At 41.3% G+C, this 22,169-nt stretch overlaps 1 protein-coding gene across 2 annotated transcripts in view; it reads left to right on the plus strand.

The window, feature by feature from the left end:
• Positions 1-22,169, plus strand: part of cdh7a (cadherin 7a) — a 149,559-nt gene that overhangs the window by 89,363 nt on the left and 38,027 nt on the right. For both annotated transcript variants that reach the window (XM_075452379.1, XM_075452380.1), the window contains exons 5-9: positions 5,970-6,137; positions 7,679-7,866; positions 9,829-10,082; positions 10,920-11,056; positions 14,318-14,439. In XM_075452379.1, coding sequence (XP_075308494.1) covers positions 5,970-6,137; positions 7,679-7,866; positions 9,829-10,082; positions 10,920-11,056; positions 14,318-14,439 — 869 coding nt within the window. The remainder of the gene's footprint in view (positions 1-5,969; positions 6,138-7,678; positions 7,867-9,828; positions 10,083-10,919; positions 11,057-14,317; positions 14,440-22,169) is intronic.

The raw sequence follows: 22,169 nt of genomic DNA on the forward strand, positions 1-22,169 counted from the left end.
GTTTGCATCCAGCTAGTATTTACGGAACTTTGCAGGATTGAAGTCACCTATCTGATGCAACTCGGTAAACAGGGTTCATAGATATGACTGCGTGAGCATTGGTTGCTGTTCTTTAATTGGGTTACACGGCGTGTGAAGAAGCATCAGAGAGGAGATAGATGGGAAAGGCCACATAAGAGATAAACAGAGCAGATGGGTGAGTATCCACAGCACAAACGTAGATGCATAAATTCTCAGTGCATTCGGTTAAATGGAACAAAAAAAGATTGAAGAAGATGACTTGTTTCACTTTGCCATTTAGGAGCGAAATGCAGCTGTGTTTACCCTCGGGGCTCTGCGACAGCGTCCCTCGCTGCTCATTATTTTATGCGAGTCTGAAAAGGCATGTTTTCTAAGATAAAGATGATTGTTTTATTGACAAGCGTTATCCCACTGTAAGCCCATGGCGTGGGACTTTAGAGAGAAGTGTGCAGCTCACTGTGATTGAAGTAACTGAACGATTTACTTAGAGCGACCTATAACAGTTCTGAGCTGGCTGGAGGGATTCTAATGACATTAATAAAGGATTTCAGTAGGAATTGTTTATTTTCAAGTGCAGCTGCGATTGACAGTCAGAAAGCATCTTCATTTTTGTTTCTTCTGTCTTTTTGTCCACTTTTCTTGATTTGTTTTCTTTTTGGACTAAAGTGAATTATAATTTCCTTGTGTGTGTGTGTGTGTGTGCTCGTGTGTTTAGTCTCCCTGACTTTGCTGAGCCTTTGTTTAAAGCAAAGGGATGAGAACAAGGCGAGCCGAGGAAATGCTTGTGTGCATATCAGCCCAGTTCAGATAAATCAGACACACATATGACAACATTTGTTCAGTAAAGAGACGGAATACATATCTTTTGCATTTGTGTATAATCTTGCCTGTTTGTTCATGATTACACTGACACAGGGAACTGTAACTTACCATCGCTTGGCTTCTTCTCCTGCGTTGGATGGAGCAAACAGCAAAATAACCTTCTGACTGTGGTAGCATTGTGCTTCACACAAAACTTGGTTGGAAGTTAAACCATATTCACTAAAAGTGGAAGTGATGTTACACTACACCAGTTTATCTATTTTTTTTTACAAATTTTCTGATTGAGAAGTATGATTTTTAAATGAATTAAATGACTCTCAATTAATATTGAGAAATTGTTATATTTAGCAATAATGGCAAAATGAGAGTAAATTGAGGTAATTGTTCAGATTAAATTAGTTTGTTTGATTTGTTTCCTCACCGGTATTTAGGAAAACAGACGCTCTTTGAATTAATAAAAGCAACACAAAATCATTTTATAATTTCATAGAAATATTTGTTATTCTTCTTGTTATTCAATCATATTTTGTGCTCCTAGATGTAAGGATGGGAATTGTTAAGAATTTAGCAATTCTGGTTCCATTATCGATATCGATTATCGATTAGGTTCCTTATCGATTCTCATCCAGTTATATATATATATATATATATATATTTATAGTATATATATTTATAGTACAAATATATAGTACAAATGGCTTTGGTTGCAGTAACACTTTAATTTCAAGTATGCACCAACATTTTATTTATTTTCGCCTCACTTTACTTTTCCCTGCCTCGATGAAAGGGGGAGCTACTGCCTCTCATCCTGCCTCTGAGCTACTGCTTCTGAGCCCGCCTCTGAGCCTGCCTCTGAGCCCGCTTCTGAGCCCGCCTCTGAGCCTGCCTCTAAGCCCGCCTCTGAGCCTGCCTCTGATTCTGCCTCTAAGCCCGCCTCTGAGCCTGCCTCTCATCCTGCCTCTGAGCTACTTCCTCTGAGCTACTGCCTCTGATTCTGCCTCTAAGCCCGCCTCTGAGCTACTTCCTCTGAGCTACTGCCTCTGATTCTGCCTCTAAGCCCGCTTCTGAGCTACTGCCTCTGAGCCTGCCTCTCATCCCGCCTCTGAGCCCGCCTCTGAGCTGGTGCCTCTGAGCCTGCCTCTCATCCCGCCTCTGAGCCCGCCTCTGAGCCCGCCTCTGAGCCTCCCTCTGAGCCTGCCTCTGATTCTGCCTCTAAGCCCGCCTCTGAGCCTGCCTCTGATTCTGCCTCTAAGCCCGCCTCTGAGCCAGCATCTGAACCTGCCTCTGAGCCTGCCTCTGAGCCTGCCTTTGAGCCTGCCTCTGATCCGTCTGTCCGACAGCTAAAGCTCGGCTGAAACTGGCTCATCAACAGGACAATGATCCCAAACACAGCAGAAAATATACAACAGAATGTCCAACTGGATCATTGTAAAGTCCAGACATATGTCACGACCCTGCAATTTGCACAAGTACCACCTTTAACATTACACATTAATGACCCATTGTGCATTGAAACAAATTGATTAGTCTAGTTTTGATTGAAAATAGACATACCTCCACTTGAACCACTTTCATTTTTCCCTTATAAGAATGTGTTTGATTTAAAGAATTATGAGAAATTCATCAGGTTCCAGCTCTAAATAGACCCCCCTTTGATCTCCCCCACCAGACTTTGAATACTTTACAGCAACTAAATACGATTCACTTATTCAGGAACTGTGCGCTGTGGCTTTGTGTGAGGTTTTTAATGAGTACTCTTCCATGTTCCGTAGGAATCTTTAATAAGTGTCATTTAATGAATGAAACACATTGTGTGTTAAGTCATTAAATTTGAAAGCAACAGTGATTGCTTTTGAAGGATTAGGGCACTTTTCTTTGCATTTTAATGCGTTGCTTTAATTTTTCTGGAATAATCATCTTTGTGGTTAAGAGATAAAGTTGAGATTAGAAAAGTGATTTTACTGAAAATGTTTCTCCCAAAGCTTTTTGAGATTTTGTGGCACTGTTTCTGCACAAAGTGGCTCAGGTGAAAACAGATAAATGGCAGTCATTCGTGCCACTGTTGTCACATCTCTTATCTTTTTCTGATACAGATCAATCATGACAGCGAGACAGACAGATGATGCCTACCCTGCAGGCCTTGTATGTGCTCACTTTAGCCTCGTCCCTCATCAGGTTATCAAGCAGTTTGAAATGACACTTTTCAGGCAAAGACAACACACAAATCATTGTAAACAAGGCGACACCCACAATGGATACTCACCTCAAGTCAAACTTCTCTCATAATTGCCACTTGAAAGATTGATGTGAACCATCTTTTACAGTCTGAAATGATATCTTCAGATCATCCACTTTGACATGAATAAACCCCTCTGGGACTAGAGTGGTGCCAACGCAGTTAATAGTCCAACTTGAATATCATCTACAAGCACAGAACATCTAAAAGGAATAAGAACTAAGCAAAACAACAAGGGCATCAGACATTTAAGAAGCACATCGTGCTTTCAAGGAAACACTGTGGTAGGCATGGAGGAGTAAAAGTGCCAAAATTAAATAAATAAATACATCATTAAGTAATTACTTAAATGTGTCATTAATTAATTTAAATACCAATTCATTTTATGTAAAAAAACAATCACTATTTAATTAATTATTTCATGGTCCTTGTGTTGCATCATTAATTTATTTTATCTGTCAAACTCGCCCGTCAAATTCAGTGGGCGGGGCTAAAGCTGATCTGGTCTGATCCATTGCTTTGGTCTGGGTCTGAAGTAGCCTGCAGAGAGACGATGGAGGACCTTGATGAACTTTCTCTGGAGACATTTTAGAACTAGCAGATGATGCAAATAATGTTTTGTTTGATAGAATATCTAAACCAACGTACAGGTGAATAGCGCCAACCAGTGTACAGAAATGTTTTCACTAGCTCTGCATCAATCCATTATCTGGAATCGATTAGGCTTGACTTGATGTGCGGGGCAACCAATCAGGTGTTAGGAATCCGCCCACTGACTTTGATGGGCAAGTTTGACAGATAAAATAAATGAATGATGCACTGCAACTTAATTAAATCGTGAAATAATGATATATATATATATATATATATATATATATATATATGTTTTTTACATTCAATTAATTGGTATTTTTAATTAATTAATGGCACATTTAAAAAATAATTCAATTATATATGTATTTCAGTCCAATTTTAATTAATTAATGACACATTTAAGTAATTATTTATTGATGTATTTATTTAATTTTGGCACTTTTACTCCTCCAAATCTAGGAAGGTGATGGTAACAGATGGGTGAAGGAAGTCGATAAACTTCTGTTAAATGCTAAAAGCAACAAAAGACAACAGTTGAAATGGAAAGATATGTTTGAAATAAGCAAATAAGTTGTAATTGTTTGTTTGAGAAGATGAGTAAACATTTAATATTATTGCCTGATCGATAAACAACTGAAAGTAGCTTAAAGAAAACATTTAGCATTCTGAGCTAATCGATCGTTTAGATTGTTTAAAGTAATGATTCTTTTTTGTAAATTAAGTTGAAATGGTGGCAAATGGTCAAAGGACATTGTGTGAATTAGTACATCATGTGGGGCCTTTGTGGATAATGAATGTGATGAAAAATGGGCACTTTGTGAACAGATTCAGTATTGGCCCAGTGTTAATTGTCCATCTTGACGGCGCTCGGGTTCATGGGTACTGCATAGACGTGGGTCTAAATTGGCTCCCTCATCTGGGGCCCACTTGGGTCAATCACATGGGCCAATTAACGTGGGCTCCATCCGTGGGCTATAACTGAAATATGGGAAATGGGTTCGTGGGCTTAAAAAAAGCAACACGAATTGAACCCATTTGGCTTTTTATGAATTAATCATTGAAACGATCCTGCATCAAACCCACCCAAATGCACACGGGCAATTAACACTGAACAGTTATGGAAACCTGTGGCCCAAACCATATGGGTCCTCGCCTCTTTATTCACCACATAGGCCCGACATAGAGATACACATGTTGCTAAGAAGTAATGCTTAAGAGTGTGAAAAAATTAAACCTGCAACCAATTTAAAGACTAAATCTACTATAAATGGTGCCTGGTTATATTTCCTTAAAATATAAGGAATAAGCACTCGATTTGCATTTTAAACCTATGAATTAATAACTGAAATTGTTAGCAAATTAATAAAATATTGACCTAAGAGATGCATGTTTAAAATAGTTGGCAAATGGATATTGTTTGCTGCAGTATGGGTAAAAGTTACCAAGAAAGCACTTTTTTTTATTTCTTTGACAACAACATCAAGACGATTAGCATTAGCTTAGCATTTTGCCTTATATTATTTTAAGCCTATTTGCCCATTTAAAGTAAACAGAGGACGCTTGCTTTCATCCTGACAACTAAATGAGCTTGTCTCATCTGAGTCTGGCAGCTGGGGCATGAGATACAATCCAAAATCAACACAACACAACAGTGTAGGAGCTATTATTAGAAGGTGCCCAATTCTTATGGCAGGTTTATTAGGCACCCAGACATTTAGCATTTGACTGACCTGCTCCTACAAATGGGCTTTTTTTTTTGGTTCAGATATTTCTGTCAGACATTTCAGAACCTCAAGCTCGGAAGAGACAGAAGCAGCGAGTTTTTCTTCCGTTTTTACTGGTTACCACGGTGACAGTTTCAGCCCATATGATTGGGTGAGAGAAAAACTGCACTGAAGTTTAGGGATTTTTAAGTGTGCGCGATCTCTCTACTCGTTGGGAGCCACAAAAAAAAAGGCACTGGTGCTCAGAGTAAATGGTAACATTTGAAATGGTGTTTTAAAAAAAATATGTGAATGTATAAAACAACATTTTCTTCAAATACTAGTCAAAAACTCCAAGTATTAAATACATGCACCTGCCTGTTTATTAGGTACCAAAGCTAAGATAAGAGATTTTAGTACTAGCTTAAAATAATAATGTTTAAACCTAAGATAAATAGCTAAGTTCTGACATGCTGAGTGTGCAACCAGTTGAAATGAATGCAGATGGGACGGACAGTCTTGGTGTATGTGTGGGTAGAGCATGTTAGACAATAATGACTCATCCTCATCTTCCTCTCTGGTTGTCTCCGCAGGTGTCATCAGAACTGCTTTGCCCAACATGGACCGAGAGACAAGAGACCAGTACGTGCTGGTCATCCAGGCCAAAGACATGGTGGGCCAAATGGGCGGCCTCTCCGGTACCACTACAGTCACGGTGACGCTTACCGACGTGAACGATAACCCGCCGCGGTTCACTCACAGTAAGACTCCGCTCCTGATTGCCTCCACATGGTTGATTAAGTTTCTACGTACATTGTTAAGCAGCTACTTGGCAATCAGAATAAAAGCATTAGCTCAGTGCTTCATTTGAAGTAGTTCTTTTTTTTTTTTTTTCCAGATGAATATGGCTTTTAAGGTGGATTAGCACTGAAAGACCACTTGAACTTAGAGAAACAAATGAGGGCATTCGATGACGGCAATGGCACAAAAGCTGGGATTTTACATTGGTTATATTATTATTAACAAAGAAATGCAGCAGAAGTATTTTTCTTGTAATGTGACGTAAACGTCTTACAAGCAAAGCACATTAAACCCTGTTCACGCCATTCCTCACCCTGTTCTCTCTGCATTCTTCTACCTTTACATTTGTTCCTTTCAGTAAACATTTGGACTCATGCAACGAAATTAAAAGCCAGCTTCCCTGCAATGTGTGCAACTCCCAGCTCACTCCTCATCAATGCCGATGTCTGCTGGAGCCTTGAATACCAGGATCAATCAATTTTCTTGTCAGCCTATTTCATGGACTGCTAATGGGTTCCAGGCCAAGCTTTGAGATTCAAAGGCACGCGGTGCCTCTCATGATAATCCAAAGCACCGGCAATCGGTTTGCCACTGATAGCCCGACCCGTGTCTGCTGGTGTACTCCACTGCTGGACTGCCATGAAGCTGAATCAATTTGCTGGTCCCTTGGGGGAAAGAAAGGTTCAAGTTTGCACAACAAGTCATCAGTGTCGTTTTAACCCAGCGCTGTCATGCTGAGAAGAAAGAACTTTAGAGGAGTTCTGGGTTTTGCGCCTCGCAGGATCGAGGGTCACAATCGATACACTATTATGGAGCACCAGAGCAGACAGAATCCAGGGGCAACGGCTAGTCGAGAAGAGGGAACGGAGCCAAGGTTAGAGGCGACAGAAGACAGGCTTGGGTTAGGCAGGGGTGGGGAGTTAGGTGCTGGGGCAATACGGTAGGGGGGAAAGTCATTTTTTGGTCTTTTAAAGAGCCGCTATTCCACGGCAAATTAAAAAGCCATTATAAAGATTACATGGCAGCAAACAATGTAAGGCAGATTAGCATTTAGACGGTGGCTGAGGGAGATACTGTGAGGAACACAGAAAGGTCTGGTAATGAGCTCTGCCATGGTGATTGGGGAGATTATGATTATGAATATGATTCCTTTCTTTATTCTTATAAGAGTACTTTAAATCCAGGGGGTCAAACAAAGGCTCAGGGACCACAATGGAGATTTTCGGAGTAATAGAATCCTTGAGTGGACATTTCATCCTGTGAAATGTGACAAAAGGATCTATCGCGACTCCTGTTGTTCTTTTCTATTCTCCTTTTTTTTTGCTTTTCTTTATCGAACAGAGAGCCTATCGGTACATTCAGGCAGGAATTATGAAAACTGAAATTGGTTTTGCTATCCAAACTTAATAATTCATTTTTGCCCTCTCCGTTGTTTGTATTGCAGATAGAAGCAGAAACAAAAACAAAAAGTTTTATGTCTCACTTTTCCTGCCTTTTCCAGAGAGCTATCAGTACACGGTGCTGGAGTCGCTGCCTGTGAAGTCTGTGGTGGCCAGAATCAAAGCGGCAGATGCTGACATAGGCTCCAACGCCGAGATGGACTACAGGATCATGGACGGTGACGGGCCCGGCATGTTCAACATAACAACAGATGAAGACACACAAGAAGGGGTCATCATCCTGCAAAAGGTACAGCTTGAACAACAGGCAGGCTCTGTAGTTTGCAACGTGTATATTTTACAGTTCAAACTGCAGTCGTGTGAAAAACAAAGTGCTGAATAATGTCACAGTGTAATATGTCTTGGTAAGGAGAAATAATTTGTATTATGTCCCGATATGTATGAGTTTAGAATGAAAAGAATGTGTGCTTTCCATTTAAACACATTCGTATGTATATATATATATATATATATATATATATCACATATGTACATTTATAGTGGTCCACCCATTAGTTTTATTGACTTACTGAGCATTAGAAAAATTAAACCATGTTCCTAGAGTATGTTTTTGCTAACATGTTCATTTGGAAACAAAGGACATTGAGCATTGTTGATTTGCCTCTTTTTAATGGATTTGGTGGCAGATCTAGGATTTTTATGAGTAAGGGGCCATCAAGGGGCCACAATATTCATATAGGGGCAAAGTATTTGTCCAACATCGTTCGAGATCGTTCAAAATGTTTCTTCTTCTGTAAGCCTTATTCACGCTGGACATTCCTATCTGGCTCATTAGCGCAACTAGTGTTTCGGCATGGAATTGCACCCACCTATAATCTGAGCATCGCTCTCGGACAAAGGACTGATGAGTTATGGGACAGGGGCATTTCAGGGGGCCAATCAGATTTCAGCTTTGTGGCCCCGCCCCTAGAACTGCCCTTCTCAAGGATATATGGATATATAGCTATTCCTGTCTTTGCAGCATTTCCTCCAATGCTGCAGTTGAATGTTACAGGATGTTGTGACACTATTATTGTGACTAAGTGCAACATGTTGGGAGTAATGATAATTGACTGGCCTTATATTCTAGTATCAAACAGGAAGGGATGAAATAGTTTGCATGTGGTTACCAGATTATTTTCTTTAGAGTATTTTGCCTACTGAGATCTAAAAATACTAGATCATTTATGCTTTTTCCTTTGGATTTAGGATTGGGAATCATTTGCATGTTTTCATTTTTTATTCTGATCAGTTCTCAGTCCTCGTGTATCCCTTATTTGCTAAATGGCAGCTTATTCAGTGGGAGAATCTAGACTTTTCTACGGGTGCACTCAGGAACTGATAAGAAGACTTGAAACTTTTATTCGGGTAACCAGTACCAGGTATTTTTGTATTAATTTCTATTTGGAATAGAGTTTGATTCGCAGTCCTATCTGGATTTAGCGCCGATCACAGAGGACAAATCAGCACCGACCACATCTGATCATAGGAAACACCCTCCAGTCCCCACAGGACTTCAGACCTCAAACTCGCCATTATTACTCTTAACTACTGACTACAGCAATGAATAAACTTGTCAAGTTAAATAGGCTACTTATTCATCTGTGGAGTTGCACAGTCTTACCTCATTTTGCATACTTTGGAGCTCACGGCTGAAACGTCAAACTTCAGGGTTTCAGACTTGAAACGGCCTCCACATTGATTTGACAGCTCATTGTTGCCCCTCTTTTGTTGGAGAGGTATAGCAATTTTTGGGCCACAAGCAGTTCTTGTCAGCACGGCCAATTTGATCCTTTATTTGTGTTGCAGCAAACTCAGACAATTACAACGTTGGATAGACTCTCTGACAATGAAAGTGTCAAATCAATGTGCTCCAGCAGTATATTATATGTTGCAGAGGGGAGTTCAATAAGCCAGACAAAATGTTTCAAACACATTCATCTCAGATTGCTTTTCACAATGTTGGCGCCTGTCTTAAAATCATTGCTGTGGCTTTCACAGAACAAAGTAGCAATAATCCTTCACCAAAATGACTTTAAGTCCAACTGTGTGTTAATCCCTATCCTTAATTGTGATCAGTGTTGCAGCATTGTATGATTTACGTACACACAAACGATTCCTTTACCCTTGATTGACTGCAAATGCAGAATATCCATAGTTGTACAGTGCAGCACAGAGTTTAACCAAAACCTTTGGTGTATTTCTCTTTCAGCCTTTGGACTTTGAGACAAAGAGCGGCTTTGCTCTGAGAATAGAAGCCACGAACAGGAACATCGACTCCAACTTTTTGAGCTTGGGACCATTTAGCGACACCACATCGGTCAAAGTGACGGTGGAAGATGTGAACGAGCCGCCGGTCTTTTCCGCACCTCTTAACAAGATGGTCGTTTCGGAGGACGCCAGAGTGGGAACGTCAATAGGGAGAGTCTCCGCCCATGACCCAGACACATCCAACAGTGCGATCAGGTACACTGAATTAAGAAATTAGTTCACCAAGTGTGTTGTTGTAGAAGAAACATGCTCCAGATATCCAAACAAATTCAAATAAAGGGGTTATTCATTCAGCCCCTCCACATTATCTACAAACACAGAGCCTTAGAAAAGTCCCCATGTGGCTGACACAAAGACAGCCAGATGGTGGGTGGGCCACGGAGTGCAGCATTCGCAAAAGTAAAATGCCATCTTGAATAAGAGAAGGGCATTCCTGCAGGAGGGTCAAGGCTTGATACGTGCGCCGTGGCATTTGACTCAAAACAAGCACTCCGATTGTGAGTCTGTGTGATGCTACTCTCCAGATCCCAACCCCTTCTTAATTGAATGAATATTGTACGGTATTCATGCTCGGTCTGTTAGGATTGTTAGTAATCTTAATCAGAAAATCTAATTACTGCCACCATTGTAGCTTTAGATTGCCTATTTTTGCCCCTGTGACTGTTATCAGAATCAGCAATATATTTCACTCCCATCCGTTTGAATTAGAATGATTGTGGAACTAATGCAGCCACCAGAGTCGAATCACACTGCAATAATACCCCTTGGATGTATGCTAATTGAAGTTGTAATTTTCTCTAGAAATGTGAGTTGATGTGCATTCAAAGGGCCCGATTAAAGTTGTGCACTGAGGGACGAGTAGACAGTGTTAATATTTATCAGAATTTAACAGGAGGTTGGTTTCACTTTCGCTGTGAAGCTCCAAGCTGCTGAAATATTTCAACATTTGTTGTCGTTACTTGTTTTTTATTAGAGACCGGTTAGAAACATACAAGCAGCGTGTCAGTTCTAAGTGTGTAAGTGTCCCTCCAGGTACTCCATTGACAGGAACACAGACTTGGAGCGTTTCTTTAATGTCGATGCTCTCAGCGGGGTCATCAGCACAGCCAAGTCACTGGACCGGGAAGCCAACTTTATCCACAACCTCACCATCCTCGCCATCGAAAGCCGTAAGTTTAACTGCAGCAAACACTCTCAGAAAGGCTACACGATGAGTCCGAATAAGCAGCTCGCTGAACCGCTTCACCGAACAGCGGCTGTCCAGTTAGACCCGAGCAGCCATGAGCAGGCATGCGATTCAAGCTGGAGCAGAGGTTGCGCTAGACTTTCTCGTTGTCCGTCATCTTGACTGACAGGGTCGTAAAAATCCCGTCATGATCTATTTTTACCCGGCGCTTTCATTTTGAAAATGATAATAATGACAATATGTTCAATAGCATTTCATTTTCATTCATTTTTAATTAATATTCAGTCCAAACGGGGTGGTCGGGGGCGTAGTGGGTTGTGCAGGAGCCCCATGTATAGAGGCTACAGTCCTCGCATTGGTTCGATTCCCGCATCGAACGGGCCTTTACTGCATGTCTTTCCCCCTCTCTCTGCCCCCTGCTTCCTATCTCTCTCTTCAACTATCCTGTCCATTAAAGGCACAAAAAGCCCCCCAAAAAAATTAAAATATTCAGTCTGAACAAGCTGAACAGAGAGGCTCACACCTTCCTTTGCGTTCCCTTCATCTTCCACCGCATCAGTCCCTCTTCTTTCACCTCTTTTATCAACACCATCATCGTTATTGAGCTTTTTGAAGAAACTTCGGACACTCAGCTGCCGTGACATTTTTCCACGTGAAGCCAACAGGTCGAGCATCAAGAGAGACAATAGCTGGGGTGGTCCGTGGCGTAGTGGGTTGAGCAGGCGCCCCATGTACCAGAGGCTATAGTCCTCACTACAGCTGGCCCCGGTTCAAGTCCCGCATCAGACGGCCCTTTCCTGCGTCTTGTTCCCCCTCTCTCTGCCCCTGCTTCCTGTCTCTCATGGCCTTCAGATTTTTTGAAAATATCCGGTTAACGCGACCCTTGTGCTGGAGCAAATATCTGTCTTTAAAAATGTGGACATTCTTCATCTCCTTTCCACAATTTAAAACACAGAAGCAACAACGTAAAGGCCGGATTAAACAGTGTGTTTGCTGCTCCTCTTCCTCCCTCTCTGTTGTGCTTCAGCTCTCCCTGCATAGAGAAGTGTGATACGAGTAGGTGAGATTTCAAAAAGTTCAGTGTCACAGTGACTTTATAGATATTTTTATTCAAGTTACCAGCTTTCTGCTTCAAGGTGTCTTAAAGCTGCAGTCTGCAAGATTTGTTGTTGTCATACGTAAAGTCCTACTTTTTGGCATTTTAAGAGTTTACATGATCTATCAGAACGCTTGAAGTTGAAAACGGTGACCTCCGTAGTCGCAAAATGCAAGAAATGCTTATTTTTTAACCGAAAAATAAAAAGTTATTCAACTTCCTGTCCCGCCCCTTCAAAACACATGAGAACTCGTGCACGTAGACGTGCACGCCAGATGCGCCTACACGACTCCTCATTCATCAACTCACCTGTCATTTGCGATCATGGAAGACACAGTAAGTAGACTAGCCCGTAATGAAGTTCAATAGTCCAGATAAATAAGCGTGGGGACGAGCCTACCTTGTATCGCGGGTGCACAATCGGTGATTGACAGGCAGCAGAGCCCAGCTCGTAAACCTGATTGGTTACCTTTTACCGGTCCGGTCTGCAATTTTGTAAACAAACCTGCTGGCTTTGGAGGGACCTAGCGGGACATATAGGGGACCTAGAGAACTTTTTTTTTTTTGTATTGGGGTATTTAATGTACTACTTTCAGAATCCCCGGACAGTTCCAGGCATTATGCTTGAAAAAGAGTTGCAGACTGCAGCTTTAAATGTCACCAAATGCAGTGAGAAAATCTAAAACTACAAAAACTGGCTACAAATCGAACACTTTTCTACGTCCGCTACTTCAACCAGTGAGGGTGTTGACATTTTAGACTGGAAAATGTGGTGTATTTTAACAGTGCATTTCATAAAATCTTCCCCCTGGGGCTTTGCGGAGTGTCAGTTAGCTGATTAATGCCACAAAGAGAGAGTATATCTAATATTTCCGCTTTATAGCGTCTATTAGTCGACCACGCTGAGGACATTACAGTGTGGAGTTGTTGTAGGGCTGTCGGGGAATGTTAATTCCCACACAAGAGCGGTCGTTTTGACCTCCATGTCTCCCTGAGCTGCGGGGACGAGATGCTGACTAAGGGCGGGCGGTCTCACCCACGGGTGAACAATGTTAATGTGATGTGAAGAAGTGCCGCGTGCCGTTTTTTTGTTCGTCTGTCAATGCTCCAAGGACACGAACACCTTTTTTTTTTTTTTCATCGCTCCGCTGCCGTCGTGCAAACACAACGGATAACAATCATCAGCACATCATCAACTGAGCAATTTCGACAGCTGCGTCACATCAGTATAAGTTATAAAAAAGACAAACCAGCCTGTCAGCCTGGCACTTCCTCTTCTTTCATGTCTCGAGACTGAACTCTGTTAAGAGAGTGTTCTTTTATTCTTCTTTTCAGAACCTTTTTACGCTTCTTTGCTTCAAAGCCGTGTTTTTATTTACATCTCACGGCACACAGATGTACTCCTTGGTTGATTCCCGAGTGTGAGTGCTTGCCTGATATAGCAACAAAGAGGAGGCAGCATATATTAATAGCCATATGAAATGTCACAACAGTCCCTCATGCATGAGCTACTGACTTCTGACACATAGTGACACTCATGCACTGTTTTCAGCTGAGAACATCTTTGAGTTCAAGGCCTGGCGACAAAATCCACTGCCCTGTGCTGCCTTGTGACAATATTTATAGTAAATGGGTTCCCTGTAACAGAAGAGAGTGCAGGGACATCTGTGCATCTGAGCTGCGGTCACTCCACATTTCAGACCACGCTGATGACAACAAGTCTGTGGCCCGAGGCTCCACGCGCCCTTTTTATCACCATCAAATCAGCCGGCCCGAATGTCAGAGCGTCTTCTCTGGCCGGCATCGTGGCGACGCCAGACTAAATCATCATCTTCCACTCAGACGCGGCCATTTAAGCCATCGTTGTGTGTCAACCAGACAGAGGCGCAAAGATGGCTCGTTTGGCAGATGCGGCCGCCCTCGACAACAAGCCTCGCGCCGACCCTAATCACTCAGGCTGATCCACAGCAGAGCGGGTAACGACGCCAGCTGTTGGAAGCTCGCCGCATCTGCCGTCATCTTCGCGATTAATTAAAAAAAACAGATCAATATTCCGTAATCTGACCGAGTGCATCAGGGCAGAAAAAAAGGAGTTTTGCTGAAATCTTTGACACAAACCAGGGCTCTCTCTTCTCTTTTCTTTTTCAGAGGACCCGACACAAATCGGGAAAGGCATCGCAGTCATCTCAGTGCTGGACATAAACGATAACGCCCCGGTTTTCGCCATAGACTATGAAACTCTCCTGTGTGAAAATGCCATGCCGGGACAGGTAAGACCCAGAAACAATCTCTAAATTTGGTCCCGCTTCCCCTCTTTTTTTGTTTTCTTTCTCTACACTCATTTGAGGCTTCGACACACAAAGACAGCCTGCTGACTTTCACAGCCATTAAAAGTCTCCTGTTCCTCAAAACAAGTCTGCTGTGCACACACAGTATCCACGGCATCATTATTAGGAGACCCAGCTTTAGGATTTCATAGCAGGTACTGCAGGCATTACCGTTCATGAGAGATGTTACTCTCATTCACTGTTTCTGACTTTAGTTTAAACCCACAGTATGTTCACACCTCAATGTTATCTCTGGTAGTGGGATGGAGTGGTGTTCTATAAAGGTATGACGTGTCATCCTAAAGCCTGGTGTAATTAGATGATCACCACGGGGGGTAGCAGGGCAGAAAATCCTCGCAGTATCGTGCAGATGTGAGCAGATGGGGATTCAGAGCTTGGAGATTTTCTCCAGGAAGAAAAGGAAGGCATAGAAGCTGTGTCCATGCGTCACATTTTGCCCTCATTGTTGCTCAATGATGTGTGTTTGTGGCAGCGATTCGTCTGCTCTTGGCATTTGGAAAATACAATCAGAGGCAAAGGCTAAAGGAGGCGTGTAGCCCCGAATAAGTACAATTGATCAGAATGACGCATTGTATTGGAAGTGGCTATCAGGCCCTTTTAATAATGCTATTTGCATTCATATTTCAGAGTTGTTTGTCATTGTGCTCATGAGAGGGTGAACAAAAAATAGCAAACGATTTAATTTGCAAAAATGAGAGACTATATTTCATCTCTATTTGTTCCTTTTTCTTGTGTGCATGATGCTTGACCACAGCATGGTTAGACAACCCTACAGCTACTGACATCAATCAGCACATATGATTCAGCCTGCTTGGAGGCTTTTTCAAGCTATCACTGAACTGAGAAGTAATTCATCCGGTTTCTTTTTCATAAGAAAGCGTTGCCTCTTTAAGAGCAAACCTTTTTAATGAATTTGTAGTTGCTCGATGATTATATTTAAAGTAGGGCTGGGCAACGATTGAAATTTTAATCTAATTTATCACATGATTTCCTAGATTAATCACGATTAATCATACGATCGGATGACATCAACTGTGACAATATGATATATTTAAAGTAGGGCTGGGCAACGCTTAAAATTTAACTAATCACATGATTTCCCCGATTAATCACGATTAATCGCATTTGTACGCATAATCCAAAAAGGAATTCAAAAGTAGTGTATAGCTTTTAGCATTTAGTTTCATTTTAAATGTGCTGCCATATGAATGAAAGTGCCATAACATTTGTTGTGCAAACACACTTTTAACATCAGCATTTTTATGTAGTTTTTATGTAGAAGCCTCGCTCCACTGTCTGTTTCCTTGAATGACTTGCTGCTATCAGTTGTGTGTTTTGCCTTTAAGTGATATTTTAGACTGGAACTACTACGCTGAGAAGACAATTCAACTTGGCAGTGTTTACAGATGACTTTGGTTCTGTCGACTCCGCCGTCTGGAAGAACTTTAAAATGAAAATGGCCGAGTAAAAGTTCCGTACCCTTCTCCATGTTTGGTGGATCCGCCGATTACTTTCTTTTCCGGTTCAGCAGCAGACAGCAACAGACTTTTACAAAATAAAAGTCTGTGAGCAACAGACTTTTACAATAATAAAACAAATGATAAAACCTGCGCTGATGCGCAATAAAATATTTACCGGCGTTAAATAATCAATGAGTTAACAAGATAATAACGAGTTAACTCGCCCAGCCCTAATTTAAAGAAAAGGAAGCAGCTGCCTAAAACCGGTCAAGATCTCAACTTCAGTGGCGGCTGGTAAGATATTTTTTATGTGAGGCTGTGCCACATCCAGTGATTGTTGTAAAATGGGTTAATGCAAAAAAGTAAAGATATTTCCACTTAAAAGGTTATACATTCAACAGTTACTTTATTCCATCATGAAATAACACTACAGACCAATACCAAAACATCTTAATTTAGTAACTCACAAAGGAAAATTCTGTATATTAATAATAATTGTATTGTATTTCAAATAAAAATATATCTCAAAGCATATACGGAAAACAAAATAAAGCGTCAGCATGGCTGCATCCAGCTGGCCGAGCCTCTCTGGTGCAGCAGTTAGGAGAGAAGCCTCTCACGTACCGCCTTCCCTTCTAGCTTGCCGGCTGTTTGATGGTGAGTTCAGGTTGATCCGGGCCCAACTCCTTTACCCCAAGCTTCTCCATCAAAGCTCTCGAAGGAGAGATCTTACAGAGTTAGGACTGGGTCTTATCGGGGTTGGCATTTTGCTTGCTGTCATGTAGAAAAATGGCGCCTGTTTTCATTGGCTATTCGTATCGTCTGTCAAAAGATGGACGAATATAATCTGTCGAAAAGTATATCGACCATGTTTCATATCTCGTTTTATCGCCCAGCCCTATCCACGATCCTTTAAACTTTTTGTATCCCATGGTTACAGTTAGGAGTTACAGTTAATGCATATGCTTCGGTTTAGATGTTAAAAAGGTTGAGGTTGGAGAACGATATATAGTCACTGCCTTCCAAAACGCTGTAATTTCACAATTTTTAAGCTCAGATTGTGAAAACTTTACATGTTAACGTGTGGACAAACATTCCTGTTTTACAGTTTGTGCAAAAAATTGCTGTTTCATTCTTATTTTTCACGTGTCAAATGACCAAACATTGTATGTGCATGTGATGGTATCATGCTTTACACATACAAGGGGGATTGCATTTGAGTTACACCCTCTTTTAGTCATTGGGTTGCAAAAAAAGGGGGAAAATGGTCAAAACTGCTGCACAATCTATTGTTCCAACATACTAAAAAGAAGTTGAAAAAGGTTTTCTTTTTATAAGATAACTGAAAGTACAGAGAAGAGACCCGTATGGACTGGAATCCACGTGGATTTGCAGTGAATACTTGCATCTGGTATGTTAGATTTGTTCGGAGTTGAATATTTTTTGACAATATTTTGACAAACCACAGAAGCGATGGGCTTTTTTAGCATCAGAGTTTTAGCATTCGATGGAAAGAGCACCAGAAACAATGCTCCTTATGGTCTGCGTTAGTTTATTCTCCGGTCTACTCTGCAAGTGAATTTGTACAAAAAGGACAGAACTTTTCAAATCAAATCAAATGTTTTCCTCATGTTATAAATCGAGGGAGTAACTGAAAAAAGCTTATTAGAGACCTCAGTTAAAGCAGCAGAAAGTGTGCCCCAGAATATTTTTACAGTCTCAGGAGTCACGACTAAGCTTGCATATAATAATGACTGCTTTTTTAAATCTATACTTAAATTCAAGTATTTAAGGCAGTGACATAGGTGCATTTGTAATAACTATATCAAGTCTTTAAATTAGGGCTGGGCGAGTTAACTCATTATTATCTTGTTAACTCATTGATTATTTAACGCCGATAAATATTTTATCGCGCATTAGCGCAGGTTTTATTATTTATTTTATTATTGTAAAAATATGTTGCTCACAGGGTTTTATTTTGTAAAAGTCTGTTGCTGTCTGCTGCGGAACCGGAAAAGAAAGTAATCGTCGGATCCACCAAACACGGAGAAGGGTACGGAACTTTTACTCGGCCATTTTCATTTTAAAGTTCTTCCAGACGGCGGAGTTGACAGAACCAAAGTCATCTGTAAACACTGCCAAGTTGAATTGTCTTCTCACCGTAGTAGTTCCAGTCTAAAATATCACTTAAAGGCAAAACACACAACGGATAGCAGCAAGTCATTCAAGGAAACAGACAGTGGAGCGAGGCTTCTACATAAAAACTACATAAAAATGCTGATGATAAAAGTGTGTTTGCACAACAAATGTTATGGCACTTTCATTCATATGGCAGCACATTTAAAATAAAACTAAATTCTAAAAGCTATACACTACTTTTGGATTCATTTTTGGATTATGCGTACAAATGCTATTAATCGCGATTAATCAGGGAAATCATGTGATTAGTTAAATTTTAAGCGTTGCCCAGCCCTACTTTAAATATATCATATTGTCACAGTTGATGTCATCCGATCGTATGAATGAGCCTGTTTCCTTTGGAGGGGGGGGTTTGTCCTTTCTTTCACCTAATTGTTACGACGACTTGTTTTCCTTTTTATTTCTCCCTAATTCCAATTTCTATTTAGCCTCTTTCAAATCCAGCCTTCTGTCAGGCCACGCTGAAGTGCACCAGTGGGATCGCACCTCCAGACTGCATAATGAATGCAGGCGAGATGGAAATTTCATGATGAAATTTACACCCAAAAAACACATACAGAGCAAAGGGAAGGAGAGAGGTTGACATTTGAATGTGGAAACACAGTTTGAATCACAACGAGGTGTTGGCTTGTCTGTTAGCAACCAGCCTGCGTGGACTCATTACCTGTCAGATATTCCACCTCCCTGATTCCTAATTAATGAAAAGGCTCATCTTGTGTACAGTATGTGTGCGGCTCCAGCGGTGAACGGTCGGCTTCACGTGTTTTCCAGTAAGACTTTGTTAAAAAATCTATGGCTGTCCACTGGCTGTCACGCCCATTGGCTTATTCACAGCTGCGACAAAGATGAAATAATAACATTTGCCAGTTGGGGCCAGAGTTGACTCTGTGGCTCTGTAGTGCACTTTAACAGGGAACGCAGGGATGGAATAACCTGCCATTTTTCAGGCCTAATTAAGGCAGCCTCGTGGCTCTGGCTCTCTCCAGAGAAGCCACTTGTTACGGTTCATCGGTGCGTCTGTCTTTTGCCATAATTTTAATTGATATCATGATGGGGTGGAAGGGGCAGTGGGGACGATGGGGGAGGGAGGGGGGGGTCACATTGTACAATCACTTCAGTGTAACCATTACATACATGAGTGGACTTGACATTCTGCTGCTCCCAGTCTGCCTTCTGCCCCTCCCTGAACCCCTGCAGTGTCCTCCAGAGTTTGTTTTTTTTTAATGTGCGATTGTTGCCATGAATGAAGCTTAAAAGCTTGAAATAGACAAAGCTGGAGAGTTGTGGAATTTAGGCATAATGAATAATTCAAGATCTTTGGGGGTTTTTTTGGTGTTTGTTTTTCCTGTCGGCAAGATTGCACTTTTAGGAGGAGCTCGTGCAAAAGAGGGGGAATCGTTTTCCTTAAAAGTGCAAGACTGGGCACTGGCCTTGGCAGAGGACTGCGCTCCCTTCGCATCCTTCGAGTTAATTATTGTGATTTGAGCCGTTTAGCAGCACAATCAGCGGTTAGAGCCGCAGCAGCTGATGTGAGGATGCGAGGCTGAATTAGCTCAAATTGAGGTGCCAAACTCACAGTGCTTGATTGCCACAAATTGGAACTAAACAGTGTTTTCTTTTTTGAGTAACAAAACCGACAAATATGAATGGAGGATTGTGATAAACATATTATGTCCGATCTCAATTTTATGCCAGTATCAAAGTAAAGCAGGTTTAGCAAAATGCAAACAAATTTAGTCTAAATAATGTTTAACTGTAGCTCAAGATGTGATTTTCTAAGCAGTCTCTTTATCTTTTAGATATTCTGACCTTCAGATGTTTCTTTAAAAGAATTGAATTGACAGCATACAACATCTTTTCTTTTATTGATCCAAAATTGAATTGTGACATCATAAGAAAGCTCTGACTGGAGGGAAAAACAAGTGGATTTTCTCTGAAACTGCAGCAGGTTACTGGACAGATGTGTTTGGACGAATGAACCCCCCCCCCTTATGAACCAGATTAGAGCCTTAACCTTTTTGTTGTTATCACCCATTTATAAAGTATAATAGTCACCTGGTAACTGGTCAGAATTTCTCAAATCTCTCCTTTAAAATAATGTGTTTGTGTTTGTTCTTTTGAAAATGAAAAATGCTACGGAAGCCCAGAGCAGACGTGGTACGTATGAACCTTTTTCTGATGTTTTTGATCGTTTTCTTGAGATAACGAGATAATTTACCGATGGTTTTCGAGATCACGAGATGACTATCTTTTCTTGAATGCTCATGATCAGTTTCTCAGTTTTCTTGAAGCCTTTCCAAGAACGGACTCAAGCTGAAAATGTCAGATTTTGGAGAACCAGACCCGAGGTCGAACAGCTGAAATTGCAATTTGTTTGCCTTGTAGAGATAACTTTCATATCAGCCCACGTCATTTAAGGAGACGGCTGGCTCGAGAGGCGTTTACACCTAAGTGATCCTGCTGATATAGTCGGTTTCATCAGGGACCAGCTGAGGGGACCAGGCCTCCAGGTCTCCATGGTTATCAAATGATGCACGAGAGGTGCCGTTATCGTTTTCTCGAGATAACCAGTTATTTATCTTTGATCTATGTTGGGTTCTCCAAAATCTGACATATTCAGCTTGATTCCGTTCTTGAAAAGGCTTCAAGAACACTGAGAAACTGATCATGAGCATTCAAGAAAATATAGTCATCTCGTGATCTAAAAAAAAATCGATAAATTAACTCATTATCTCGAGAAAACGATCAGAAAAAAGTTTATACGTACCATGTCCGCTCTCGGCTTCCGTAAACTGCTGCACCAGTTCATGGAAACAAAGGATTAGGGTTGGGAGTCTAATGTGATATTCACAATTTTGATTATGATTCTTATCGATACCGATTTTTAATTGATTCATAGTTTTGATTCTAAAATGCAACATGTACGCAGCTCCTGACAGAGGACAGAGGTCTTTTATTTGCAAAATGGCCGCCTGGTGAGAACCTTCACAAATCTGTTGCGTTCAGAAATTGATTCAATGAGTTTAGTTTTTATTCCCAACCCTGTTGTTAATACCAGTAAAATGTGCTTTAGTGTTATAAACCTCATAAAACAATGGCCTCATGCAAGAACATTTTCCTATTTCTATTCTAAATTTCACTTACTTTTTTTGTACGAACACTTCACGTCAAATTCAACAAACTTGGGAAAAAGTGTGTAAACGACCTGCAGAAAATGATGAACGCCACACGTGCGTATTTAAGTGCATGAGGATAGTAGATTTGCCTACTCCACGCCCAAAACGATACCATATAAGGCTGTGCTTCCTCTGTCCTGTGCCAGGAAGTGTTGAGTGTTGAGTAATGAGAATGGCATCAAGGCGCAAAAAGAACAACTTTACGGGCTCTGAGACTGAAGTTCTGCTTTCAGAGATCCAGAAAGGAAAATCTGTCATTTTTAGCAGAGTCAGCAGTGGAATTACGGAACCTGCTAAAGCGAAGAAATGGGAAGCAATTACAAGTGCTGTTAATTCCGTGTCACCTGTAGTTCGTAATGTCACCAAAATAAAGAAGAGATGTGAAAATGGCTTAAAAATGCACTCGATGGGGGCGGTCGGTGGCGTAGTGGGTTAAGCAGCCGCCCCATGTACAGAGGCTACAGTCCTCGCTGCAGCTGGCCCCAGTTCGAGTCCCGCACCAAGCAGCCCTTTGCTGCATGTCTCCCCCCTCTCTCTGCCCCCTGCTTCCTGTCTCTCTCCAACTGTCCTATAATTAAAGGTCCAAAAAAAGCCCCCCCAAAAAAAAAAAAAATGCGATCGATGACTGCAACTAAAGCCGTGCAATCAGTTGTTGCCTCATCATGATGGCACTTTGATGGGGTGGTCTATGGGGGGGTTTTCTGGCAGCTGCGTTTACAGCACGGGTGCTTTGATGCGTATATGTGTGCAATCTATTGCAAGACAGCCGCTGCTTACACTTCCCATTGACTTTGTTACATACAGAGTCAAATTAACC

Source organism: Odontesthes bonariensis, chromosome 20 (genome assembly GCF_027942865.1).
Source record: "Odontesthes bonariensis isolate fOdoBon6 chromosome 20, fOdoBon6.hap1, whole genome shotgun sequence".
Classification (NCBI taxonomy): Eukaryota; Metazoa; Chordata; class Actinopteri; order Atheriniformes; family Atherinopsidae; genus Odontesthes; species Odontesthes bonariensis.